Raw genomic sequence first — 13,143 nt, forward strand, 5'->3', positions numbered from 1 at the left:
CTTGAAAAGGCTTGATTTAAATTTAGAACCAACAGGAAAGTGGAACTCCTCAGCTCCAGAAGTAAATTAAGTGCATGGCACCAGAACTATCAGGTTAGATGTCTGCAAGACTGCTGACCCACATTGCACAGGAAGAGCCTTCCTCAACTTCCAGATAGCCTGTAGTCTTCAGTGCATGTTAGATTAATAGTTGAAGTAGCTTCATACTGCAGAAATATCTTTTCTTAGCTTATTTCTGGAAGACAACCTAGGTGAAAAAAAAAGTTAGAAAGATTGTCTTAGTTGAAGGACTGATCCTATTTTCACACCTTTTCCTGTAGAATAAAATACTCCAGTATTCCAATCTACAGTTTTGGAGGGCTCACTGAAAAAAAAAAAAAAGAAGTCTGTGCCACAATGCAGTCTTATGTAATATCTTCAATATGAGAGTAGTTTTAAAGCCACTTCCCCCCAGGAAGTGAGTGAAAAATGAATCATCATAAAGCAATAGTGGCCCTGTTCATCTCTTTCTGCCATCTGCGTATTGCCAGGCGCTTCATGCAGGCTGCATGTGCTTGCCCTATAGCTCGTATCTGAAAGAGGTGCTGACACCTTTGAAGCAGAAAATGTTACAGGAAGGTACTTCAGACCCTTGTGTTCCACAGGACGACAAGATAGAAGCTGCTGGTTGTTTCCTGATTGGAGGCTGGGGGCATGAGGGGTTAGCTCTGTGGAGTTAAAGCAAACAAATTGAGAAAGGCTTTCAATGGCTTTATGTGATTGCTGGGACACCTGAATCCTGTCAGCAGTAGGCTACTAGTCCCAGAGGCGCTAGCCCTCTGGGGAGTCATGGTAAATTTTTCCAACACTAGGTGAAAAACCTCAACCAAATGACGTGAAGGAGTGATGGAACAGGGTGGCACAGCTGGGTAATGCCAGCAAAGGCATGATTTGTGGACGTGGACACCTCTCCCACTCACAGCATGGCACAGGAGAAGGTGGCACTGCTGTTATGTACAAAATGAAATTAGTTCTGTGCAAACATTTACATCTCAAACACTTTTTCCATTGACGACAGCAAATGCATCCCCCTAGGTAGTAAATTTTCCTAAGTAGTGACTTTTCTCTGGTTATGTGTGTATCGATTTTGCCATTATTTTACTTTCGCAGAAACCCCAACCCAGCGGGATTGGCCCGGCAGATGCAGCTGTTCACCTCAACACGGAGACGCCGGCACGCCCGCGCACAGACATTTTCACTACTTTTAAAGAGAAACCCTTAGTTGCGTTCCCGTTACCGTCTCCTGCAAATGGATCAGCCTGAACAGTGCTTATCTGACAACAAAGCAAAAACCCGTCACTCCCGTGACAAATTAAGGAGTTTACCGACATCTCCGACCTTTCGCACAAACCGGCAGGCGGTGTTTGCCCCGGCATCATGAGCGGCCTGCAAAAACCCTGCCCCGCTGAGGCCTCCCAAGCTGACGGCAGGGTGCGTGGGGCGGTCCCCGTTGTCCACCCGTGCCCGCAAGGCCCGGCTGCCCCTAGGAACCCCTCACCGCCCGGCGCCCGCGGAGCCGCCGCAGCTCTCCGTCCCCGCAGCACCCCCTCCCCGCCCAGCCCGAGGCCGCCCTCTCCCAGGCCGCCGCTGCGCAGCCTCTACGCGCCGCCGGGGCCGAGCGCAGCCCCTGCAGTCGCCCGGCCGTCCGATCGATCGCTGCCCTTGCCCCCTCCGTCCGGGCGGCCTCTCCCGCCGGAGCACGGCCAGTGCTCGGGTGGGCGCGGAGCCGGAGGGCGGGCAGCCCGCCTCCCCGCCCCCCTGCGCACCCCAAAGGCGGAGAGCCCGCGGTGGCGCCCGTGCCCAGCGGCCCGCAGAGACGGAACGCGAGGCACGGCGAGGATGATTCCGGGCTCTTCGCGCAGGGTCTGCTCGGGGCGGGCTGAGGCCCGCTGGGCCCCCGGGGACCCGGCCGATCGCGGCGCGGGCCCCGCTCCCCCCTCCCCCGGCCGGCGGAACGGGCGGCGGCGGCACCACCGCCACAATACAGCGCGGCTGCTGCCGCGCCTGCGTGCGATCCGCGGGTCGTCGGCCTGGGGGAGGTACCGGGCCGCCAGCGGCGCGCCGAGAGCTCCCGCCCGCTGGGGCGGAGAGAGGGAGGGAGCAGGCGGAGAGAATTATTCCTCCTCCTCCTTCTCCTCCTCCTCGGCAGCGAGCCGGGCGGCGGCGGTAGCTTTTCCCTGGAGCAGCCGGCACGGCTTCGCTACAGGCCTCCGCTGCCCGGCTGCGGGCTGCGCCCCAGCTGGAGGCTCCCCATGCCGCCCACGTGCCCCCGCCGGCGCTGACGGCTCCTCCGTCCCGCTGCTCTCGGGAAGGCGGGCGCCGCCGGCTGGACGGAGCGGGGAGCGATGCCCGTCGCCGCCCGCTCAGCGCCTCGCGGGGCGCAGTCCCGCGCCTGCTTCCTCGCCCCCGCCCACCGGCGGGACAGCGGCGCCGCTCCGCGCGGCGAGGAGAGCGGCGGCCAGCGGCCCCAGCCCCTCCGCCAGGCCGGCGAGACGGGCCGGCACGGTAGATGGGTGGCTTCTTCCGCCGCCCCCTTCCTGCCTTCCTTCTCCTCCTCCCCTCCGCCGCCCCCCGCCTCCCCCGCTGCCTCCTCCCCCGCTGCCGAGGCCGCCGCTTCCACCTCCCCCCCGGCTGCCTGCCTCCTCCCGGCACCTCCCCGGACCCGCGCTCGCTCCCGCTCCGGCTTCCCCGCACTAGCCATGAGCGGCGGTGCCGCTCGCTTACCGCCGCCCCCCGCCATCTGCCCGCCGCCGCCGCCCCTCCACGGGCCGAGCCTGCCGGAGCCGGGAGTGCGCAGCCAGGGCCGGGGTAGCCCCGCCGGCCACGGCGCACCCCGCACCGCCCCGGGCGCCAGAGGCCCGCCACCAGGTGAGCGGGAAAGGGACCCCGGGGGAGGGGAAGTAGCTCTGGGCGTCCCACCCCTGCCCGGCACTGGACCCGGCGCTGGGGCCTCGAAGTTGTCCTTCGCAGCTCCCAGCGTCGCTGCCGCCTGGGGGGATCTGTCCCCGGCTGGGGGGCGGGCAGCGGGACGGAGGAGAAACTCCCGCCGGTCACAGCAGAGCGGGGCAAGTCGCGGCAGCTGCCGACAGGCCGTGTGTCGTCCGGCCGGCCGTGGGGTGCCCGGGGGCTGCCGCGGGGTTACCGGGGGCTCCCTCCGCGTCGGTGGTCGGCTCGGCGACGGCTTTTTCCCCGCCGGTCGGGATGCGGCGTTGTGAAGCGGGGGCGGCCCGCGGTGCTGGGGGTGTCGCCTCCGCCCGTCGTACCGCTGCCAGCGCGTCCCCGCCCTGCACCCCCGTTTGTCGGCCGCCGTTGCGGCCAGAGGGGCTGCGCTGCGCTGGGCGTCGGTGCTTGCTCGCCCCCGGGGCGGCGGCGGCCGCGACTCGTGCGAGGCTTTGGTGCGCCCTCGGCAGCGCCGGGGCCTGGCCGGCCTTGCCCGCCCTCCCTCCACCCTGCAGCGGCCGCTGGCCCCGCAGCCTGCCCTCGGGCTCCGCGGGGCGCCCGCAGTGCCGAGCTCCTGAAAGGTTTTGGGGGGGAGCGTGTGAGGTGCGTGTCCGTGTCCTCGGCGCTGCCCCTCGCAGCGGGCTGCCGGCGTAGCTCCGCAGGGCTGCCTCTGCGGGAACCCCGCTTGGCTGTCCTCGGGGCCCTCGGCAGCTGCCCCTAAAACGTGTTCCTGAGTTTCCTGTTAGAAACGGCCTGCAGCAGGGTGTCTCTGAGGAACTAGTTTTGGACGTGTGGTTCACTTGTCCTGGAGCTAGGATGTTTTCAGGACGGAGGTCCCAACATCTGGGTTGATGTGTTTATCGTCAAACACCAGAGCCGCTTACAAGACTGCACTGGAGTTTCCCACATGCTTAAATGTAAACGAACGTCTGCGTGGCTTCAGCACTTAAACGTTTTCCTAAGCTGTGAATGGCAGCAATAATGAAACTGTTCATATACTAAGTTAGCAGTTAGGAAGTGGTATGGGACAGAAAACAAGACATTGTTCTTTGGGCCTGGAGGGTGAAGAAATGAGGTATCTAAGTAGTTTCGTAGAATGTATTTTTAGTGGTGCTTGTGTCTTGGCGAACTTATTTGGATAGTTTACAGCAGTCTGCAGTATGGGTGTTTACAGTGATGGAAATCTTGCTCTGAAGTGAAGTAGGTTTTACAGATAAGTTCCTCTTGAAATGTGTGGCTGACAGCATATTAGAGGATTACAATGCTGAAAGTGGAGGAACAACTTGAATTTTTACCTTTAGATTGTATTACATTGCTCAAAACCAGCTTTTCCTATATGCTGAGACTGCACATCACATAGGGAAGAACAGTCTCTTCTGTTTAGCTATTTGGGCCTTCCAAATAAAATATATAAGAGAAAAATATTCTTCCAGTATAGGCAAAGTGGAAATTGAGGTTTTAGCTGGTGAAACTGTATTTCAACTGCTTGTTTTGAAATTGCTTGGATGTTCTTGGTGTAGACAATAACCTTATCTTAAAGCCTGATCTCAAAACCTCTCCTAGCCTTCCCATGCTCTTAATAATCTGATAGACAAATTGACCTAATATGCTGCTGTTGGGAGATAAAAGCTTTTGTATTTCTAAGGATTTGGAAAATCTTGGTTATTCATTATATTATATTATATTATCATATAATGAAACAAATACCTTATGGTTGGATTAGGGAATGCTGAGCTTTTTCTTTTTCAAAAAGGGAAGGGGCTTTTGGGGTTTGTCTTGGAGTTTTGGTATGCACTAGGCACAGATCCTGTGCTTAAAAGTTCTGTGCTTGGAATAGTCAGAATCAGTTTGCTCAAAAGAGCTCTTCCAGGTGCCCAAGTTAAATGATTAAGTTTTACAGTATACTTAAGTCACAGTAGCAGGTGAATGTTTGTTGTTACTGGTGATCTCAAAAATATGTAAAATGTTTTCATGTAGTATGATCTCTGATTCATCTTCTAATTTTGAGAGAGCTTGTTGTAATTTACAGACAAATCCAGGAGATTTCTAAATTGGGGATGAGAAATGTATGGTTTTTTTTTCTCCAAAGGGAAAGACTGTTATTCTGACTTTGTTACCTTTTGTCTACCTGTTTCATTTAAACATTTGCCACCAGGGGAAAAATGATACACTAAACTCTGGCACTAGGACCGAACTCGGATTGTTTGGCTGAGCATCCTTTTTGTCATGCTCTTGAAAGCAGCTGTCTCCTATTGGTGGTCCTAATATATTAACTTTGGATAAAAATAAGATGTATTGTGATCTGGTCTTCAGACATTAGGGGTTAGTGAAATTACTGTAGTTTACAAACAAGGTTGAGAGAATGTTCACTGTTTCTTTTCCCCTAGGAGAAAAGTGTTTGTTTAGTGGAGGCTGGTTTTTTTTCTGTTTTGTTTTGTTATTGTTGTTGCTTTTGTATTCTTCTCCCAGTGTGTGTTAACAGAAGGGAAAGTGTCTATTCATGTCTGTGAAATTAGTGCAAGAATATTGGACTAGAAAATGCTGCACTGAAGAGCTGATTCTTTGTTTCATTCAGGAAATTGATCCTGATCTGATCTTAAGAGGCACTTCACCTTCCATGAAGTACTTTGCCTCCACTGGGGTACATGCATCTCCTCAGTGATAAAGAGAAACCCATCTAGAGGCAAGGTTGTCAGCTAGGAAAAGGGTGTCCGTAGTGAAAATTCTTAGAACCTTTTCAGTTTCACCTTTTTTTTTTTTTTAATCTATATTAACATCCTCAGGTTTTGCAGCACTTGGAAAAGAAAGATGGCTTTTGAAAGTTGCAATGAACTTAAGATATTGATGCGATGTCTATAAGATCAAATGTCTATAGCTGGTGAAAGCAGCTTTTCTCTTAAACAACTTTGTTCTGCGTATCACCTTTTTGGATGTTGTCTAGTAAACTTTGCTATTAATTAATATTGCTTGCCCTCCTCATATTACAAAGTCTTTGGTTAGAATAACCTTAGAACTAAAATTGTTGTTTAAAATGCACGTGATGCTAAGTCCTATCAGAAAATACTGTTAAGAGGAGTAATAGTAGGTGCTTACTTAGGCAGACAGCTAGGCATCTGCTAAGTCTTTCAGTCTGGAGAAGCTGAAACTACTGATGAAAGGATCAGTGCCAGTTTTCAAACATATGCATAACTGGAATGTGAAGGTATGGACTTGCTTGGAAAGATAGTACTAATGTGTTGATTAAGTGCAGTAGAAAGCTGTTTGAATTCATAGGGATCCTGCCTAACGCTGTATACACCAAGCAGTTGTGATATAAGTACTAAAACTCCTTGTATGTTCATATCAGCACATGTAAGCTTTGGTGCCTTTAGCAGTTGTGCGTAGTTATACCATGTATGTGTGGTTTTGTTCTCAAACTGGAAAGCAGTTACTGTGGCTTTACAATGAGTGTCATACTTAATTCTGGCATGCTTGGAGATAGATACAAGTTTTTTGATTTACGTCATGGTGATGCCTCCACAGCTCCATGATCGTGTAAAATAAAGCAGGATGAAAAGATAACTTCTTCGTAAGAGCAAGTGAAGCACATTCAGTATGTGGGTGGTTTTCAAGAATTGCAATTGATTTTGATAGACTAAAAGCAAAAGAACAAAAAAACAAACAGGAAACTAGTATTGCAGCAGCTTTATTAGAGTTTGGTTGAAGTGTGATATTTCTAAGTAAAGAAGTCTCTTGGTGGAACTTTTTGGTTATAATTACCACACTGTTGTAAACCTGTGACTGTGCATGTTTGTTGCGTAGAGCTGATCTGTATTGGACACTAGATTGTGATAACCTTTAGTATCTCAGAATTATTTATTATAATGTTGGTGTGTTGCTTTTGCTAGTCTTGAATTACAAAGGAAGATAGAATGCTTTGTTTTTCACATCAAGTAGTTGTACTCTGAATAGATTCTAGTCATCATGGAATTAATGTTAGCAGATATACATTGACTGTTTATTTCAAGAAGTTAGTTATAACAGAAATGAGTTGCATATTTATGGGAATTTGAGAAATTATGGTATATTTAAGAAATAAATGCAAATATACTTAATTATTTTCAGATAATATGCAGATGTTTTTAGTCATTCTCTGTGGCCGCTAAATTATTTTTTATTTCACTTTAACTTACTTTTGTAAATTAGTATGTAATGCTTATATGAACTAGAAATAGTAATTTTATGGCCTGAAAATGTGCTATGCCATAAATGTACTGTATGAAGTTATTTTGGAGGTGTGCTTTTTAGGTGCCAGCACCAACCAGCTCAAGTGAATGCTAACTAATGTTGGTATTTTCCCCCCGAGATGAGTATTTAAAGATAGTGTGAGGCTGAGAGATGTATTTTAAGAAAAATTAATAAAATAAAATTAACATGCAGATCTTTTAATTGTAGTTCTTGCAGTATGAGCAACTTTATCCTTGCTCTTATTGGCGTATTTCAAATGCAAAATATGCAGGCTCACAGGAATGAAAAATTCCAGATTGTCTCTATAGTACAGATTTCAGTTTAATAACAGGAAAAAGACCAGAGATGAGCAATTTTGAAATGTATGCTCTGATTTTCAGCGTCTGCCTATGAAATAATCTAAATTATCCTTTTGGTCTAATCCATCAAGATATCGATTATTGTCAGTATCCGTTGGTTCAAACTGAATCACCTACTGGAACTGATCCTTCAACTGTCAGGAGAACTGTGAGTTTGGAGAGTTACGCAGAAGAGCATAATACAGAGCTGAAATGTAGCTGGCAATTGGTTTGTAAACTCACACGTATTTTGTTAGCTGGTGCCTCGGCTAAAAGTTGTTAATTGCCTAGAAAATGGGGGATAGATTAATTTTCACTAAGAGGGAAAGTGTTAAATGAGAGTGTGTTGATTTTTCAACTGGGGTCACTCCACAGGCATTAGTGAAGGGTGCAGGTATTTGCAGCTGAAAAGCAGTTCGTCTGACATCTTGTGCAGCTTTTGGTTAGAGTTTGTCTGGTTTTGAAACTGATGGTCTCATCTCAGTTACAGTAACTAATAACAGATAATTTCCAGTACAGTCTCAGTTCAAAGAAAAGGAATGTAGCAAAAAATTACAGGTATACATATGTGTGTGCATTAGCCTGGTTCATGTCCGAACATGTTCATGTCCCTTTTATGTCTGCAGGATTTTTCTGTATTTAATGACAATGCTACAACATTTGCATTTTCATATCCATCTGAAGTTGGCATCCCAGGCACGTTGCACGTGCTATTTGAGCCTTGAGCTATTTTTTTTTCCAAGACGAAATCACTACAGAAAAAAAAGTTAGGCAGCAGAGCGGATTTTGTACTGCTTCACCCATGCTTTCAGATGGATGTAGAGACTGAAAACTCAACACTCTTCTCAACACAGTTTGAGAACGTTGTTTGCCTTGTCACAAAAAGGTTAAAATGAGAAATTAAAGAATATTAATAAACATGAGGATGAACACTGTAAATTCTTGGAAATTAATTAATTGAATTAAAATAATTAAAAAATAAAGGTTTTTTTCTTTCTTGACTTTTTCTATTTAGTGTTAATACTTATGTAGCCCTTTTTCACCCACAAATTGTCTTGGCAAAGTTAAATCCACACATGGACAGAATATTTTTGACCCATGTTTTTTTTTCCTGAGAAAGATAGGCTTTAATTCTTTTTCAACCAATAGTTGTTGCACCTCAAGTATTTTAAGCGGCCTCTCATACGGCATCTGCTTCGTATCAGAGGTTCAGATGGGTATGTGTCATCTAAACATAAGAGTTGTCCGTGTTAATGTGATGCAAGATGTGGTTGGGATAACAAGAATGGTAGAGTACCAAAATGTCAGAGAGCAGTTTAGTAAGTTTTCAGTGGGCGCTCCCGTTGCATGAATATTCTAATATGATGGTGCTGCTTTCTCCCACCTTTGTTTTTCTGGATTTTGCTTGTTTTGTTGTGGGCTTTTTTTGGTACTGGCTTTGTTGTTTTTTCTAACGCTTACATTCTTCTATGCTTGTTCTAAACTAATTTTTTTTTCTTTGTGTATGTGAAGTACAGTAAATGCTGCTTGGTTGGTAGAATTACCTGAATGAGGAAAAGATTCTCCACTCTTGAGGGGAAAAATACTGCTGCTGTTGTGCTCTGAAGACTTAAAATAAAGCTTCCTTCTGAAGGTTGCTTGCTGTGTAATGTAGAGCAAGGAATGCATATACGTAGCTTTATTTGGGGAAAGATGAAGGAAGTGAAATAGTAACTCATAGATATTTTTGCAAGTATTTTAAGCAGCACAACGTGCAGCATTTTTGTTTTCTGAGCTTGTCAAATGCACACATGGTCCAAATGTTCCTTCTTAAAACCCTCTTCCCTCGATCTTTCTCAGTTGAGAGCCCGGCGCGCCAGCTCTCAGCTCCTGGGTTGCTGTTCCCATGTTCACTGGCATTGTGCTTAGGTTGAGCCTCTGCATCCTCCCTGTCATGCAAGCCCTTTGCAGCCATGATGTATGGAAAAGTCCCATCTGTGGTCAGTCTGTTGGTGGTAAAGTGTGTCAAGATGTTTCTCTAATTTCCCTTGTAATGACTGGGGTTCTGCATCCACACAGATAATCTGTATTGCTTGCTGCGTTGTCCAGCAGCTGGTGTGGTTGTCTTGGACGTGGGCTGGTCATAATAACTAGCCTTCATTGAAATATTGTGGTATTTCAGAGCTCACGACTCTAAGCCTTTGGGCTTGGTCACCAGCTTCTGGGACAATCCCAAATCGGAAACTATAATCTTAAAAGGAGACATACTCCATTGCTTCAATTGGGGAAAATAAATAAATAAATAAACAGCTTACTTAAGTCTTTCATTGAAGTTTTGTTCTTTTGTATAATGTACACAACCATAGCACAAGGATATGCAGCCAGTATCAAAAGAACATTACTCACACTGTTAAAGGGTGTTTATTATTGTTTTCAATATCCCTTGTGAATAAGGGAATCACACTTTCTCCCGATTCTGCTCCAGGGCATGTTTTTTTGGAAGGAGGTCAGAAGGAAGGTAGTTAGTCATGTTATATATTTTCTGCCAGTGTGTATATTGAGGAGTAAAGTATAAATTCTGTGAATCTTATTAAAATACTTCATAATCTGCATACCTGGAAAATTGTCTATGAAGAAGACTACCCTTAAATAGTTTAAAAATTGCTAAGAGCCGTATAAAGTATTTTTTCCTGTTATGTCTGTTTGTATGAGAGCCTGTGGAATGGCAAATTAAACCACAGACTATAGCTAGTAACGTTAACTGTGTATATAGAACACTTGCATCTGTTGGAGAATACCTGGAGTAATACCAGTGCTGTATGACTGAACCTGCACCAAGGAACTGCAACATACAGTTTGAAAACATTTGGTGCATATTTTTTCAGCACAGCTGAAACTTACACCCTCTTTATCTTTTGCTGCTTTGCACCTGGCTTATGTTCAGGCTCTAAAATAAAAACATTAGAGATTTATATTAACTATCTGCTTGGGTTCTTGCTATGTGAAGGTTTATTTTTTAGGTACATGGATACTTCTGCAGTCCTTAAGAGCATGTGCAAATGTTTGCAGGATCTGAATTGTGGTGTGGTTTGTTTTTTTTTTTTCTCCCTGCCTACAGGTCGACATTTTAAAGTGATTTTTTTAAATTCCCCTTAAAAATGTGTTTCTGTCTATTTTTAGTGTGTGCAGGCTTTCTGAATAGATCTTCTCCATGGCATCACTTTTTTCCTGTCTGGAAGTTGATATGGCAGCAAGCCAAGCAGGAGTAAGCAGTAGCTTTTAGAAAGAATTTTTGTGCAGATTTAGTAGGACATTACTGAGTCTTTTGGCTTGGAAACCCCGAGAATCTATGATCCTTGTGGTTTGTGTGTGGTTTTAAGCAAGATTACATAAAGTGTTCATGATATGATCTGAAAATTGGTTTTGCAGATGATTTTGGAGGCTGGATGCAGGTTAGACTTTGGAGCAATTTCAGAAATTCCTTATGATTTTTGGAGTTTTGGGAGTGAAGGCTTTTAGCCACTGGTGTGAGAAGTGTGTTCAAACTTAGGAAATCTGTCACTGTGCTTGTAAAGAAGTAAAGCAGCAAATGGTGGTACATGATGCAGTGACATATTTCAAGTAAGTGGGAGTCAAGGTATATTTGATGTTGTTCTTCATAGGTGTCTGTTGAGTTGACTGAAAAAGTGAGGGAGACAGCCAGAAAAAGATTCCTTTCTTCATTAGAACTTGATTTTATTTTTAAAGCATTGGCAGTCTTTGTGCTCACGGGGTCTTTCGTTTGCTGACTGTGTAATGTTTTGGTTGCTCATCCGTGATGCTAAGCCATAGAAGTATGTATATAAATCCTTATTTAAACCAATAACCTGCAAAAGTTTTGGATTAACGAAATGTTAACCAGATTTATTTTCCTCTTCCTAATTTTAAATTAGTCAAAGGGTGGGAAAGTGTGGTCATCCTCAATGATTCTGAGTTTGGTAGTTGAGTCAGTTGCATTCTGAAACCCACACTGGAGTTCTCAGGAGAAAATGTTAAGCCAGTCTGTAAATTCATAATGTGCTAGTTAGCACCTACTCTGGAAAAATGGAATTTTTTTTCTTTTTTTCTTTTTTTTTGGGGGTGGAGAGCGGGGAAGGAATATTACCCCTTGGGGATTCCTGCTTCAGGCACTGTTAATAGAGAAGTAACAGTGATTTGGACTTGTCTAGTTGCACATGGTCAGAAATGATGGTAATAACTCAATTTGCTTAGGCATACAAGTGTCACCTCTGTCTTGTGAGATCTTTTTTTTTCAACCCTGATTTTTTTCACTGTTATCATCTTAACATGCTTCTTCCCCACACACCCAAAATTACCTTTTGTGATGGATATTTTGTGTATGAATGCTTTTGAGTAAAGCATCAGTAGCTGTCATATTTAAAGGAGTGCTGAAAGCAGAGCTGTATTTCTGCCTCTCAACCCTCTTGCTTGCTTGCTGGTTTATGTACAAGCAGTCTGTTTTTTTCTGACAGACTGAAGTATGCACTTTGTTTTTTTTATTTTTTTTCTTTTTTAGTCTTAGAGGTGTAGGGGATGTTTAGTCTTATCTTTGCTGTCATACTTGGTACACTTTGTCAGAAGGTGACAAATAAATGAATTGAGAGACGTGTTGTTCAGTAATAGGAAGGTTTTTTCCCAAGCTTGTAGGGTATGTGAGTAATATATATACAAATAAACAAAAATATAAAAGAGATCCACTGACATATTTTCATCTTTTTCTGTTAGTCTTTACATAACCAGTATTTATGATGTGATGAGTCTACTAGAGCATGAGTCTTCTATAGTATTTTTAAGAAAAAATGGTACAAGCAAGAATTCAGTCACTAACATAAAATATGAAATAGCAGAAAGTAGGCAAAGAGCAAAAAAAACCTGGTATACGACCTCCTCAGGTTGCCTTCCCATGTAAATGTGAAGTTGGCGTTCTATGTAAAGCTGTCAGGCTAGTTCTTTTAGTCCTCCCTTCTGACTTCAGGGAGGCTATTTCCTTTCTTAAAAAGAATTGTAAGAAATCAATGGTTAAGAAATCAATGGTTAAGACTAAGATAAATTAGTCTGCTTCCTGAAGAAAACACTATGAAGGGATCTGCTGCTGTTCTCTCTTTGGCTTACTGACCCATGGACATAGGTAGCTTCTGGGCAGTTAGTCAGTGGTTTGCTTCCAGTCAGCTGCGGTGTGTGATCTCTCTTACAGGAACACAGGAAAGAATGGAGGATATCAAGGGCTAGAGAAACCAAAGGAATTGCAGGGAACAGGAATTGTAAGGGTTTGGTGGGGAACTAGGTTATTGCAGGAGATGAACATAAAAAAACAGAAAAAAATCCAGGAAAACCATTTTCATTAGTTCTGCTGCTCATGTAACTACTGATTTCTTTTGAGGATCACTCTTAAAACATCTGTGTCATAAAAGAATTTTCAGAGTAAATATGTTGCCCATATTGTTGTGGATTTGTTTAATGTGAACTAACTTAAGTGTCTGGAGTTTCTGAGTCTCCAGTTAGATTGGGGTAAAAGTGGCCTTAAAGCATTTTAAAGCAAAGACTTGTGCCATTTGTTTCATTTATTACTCTTTAACATTAT

The 13,143-nt window shown here is 45.0% G+C and overlaps 1 protein-coding gene across 1 annotated transcript in view; it reads left to right on the plus strand.

Annotated features, from left to right (window-relative positions):
• The first annotated feature begins 2,384 nt into the window (after positions 1–2,384).
• Positions 2,385–13,143, plus strand: part of RNF38 (ring finger protein 38) — a 126,640-nt gene continuing 115,881 nt past the window's right edge. Inside the window, exon 1 of the mRNA XM_074166279.1 lies at positions 2,385–2,907. Within this exon, the coding sequence (XP_074022380.1) occupies positions 2,385–2,907 (523 nt within the window). The remainder of the gene's footprint in view (positions 2,908–13,143) is intronic.

The sequence above is a fragment of the Numenius arquata genome, chromosome Z (assembly GCF_964106895.1).
Source record: "Numenius arquata chromosome Z, bNumArq3.hap1.1, whole genome shotgun sequence".
NCBI classification, from domain to species: Eukaryota; Metazoa; Chordata; class Aves; order Charadriiformes; family Scolopacidae; genus Numenius; species Numenius arquata.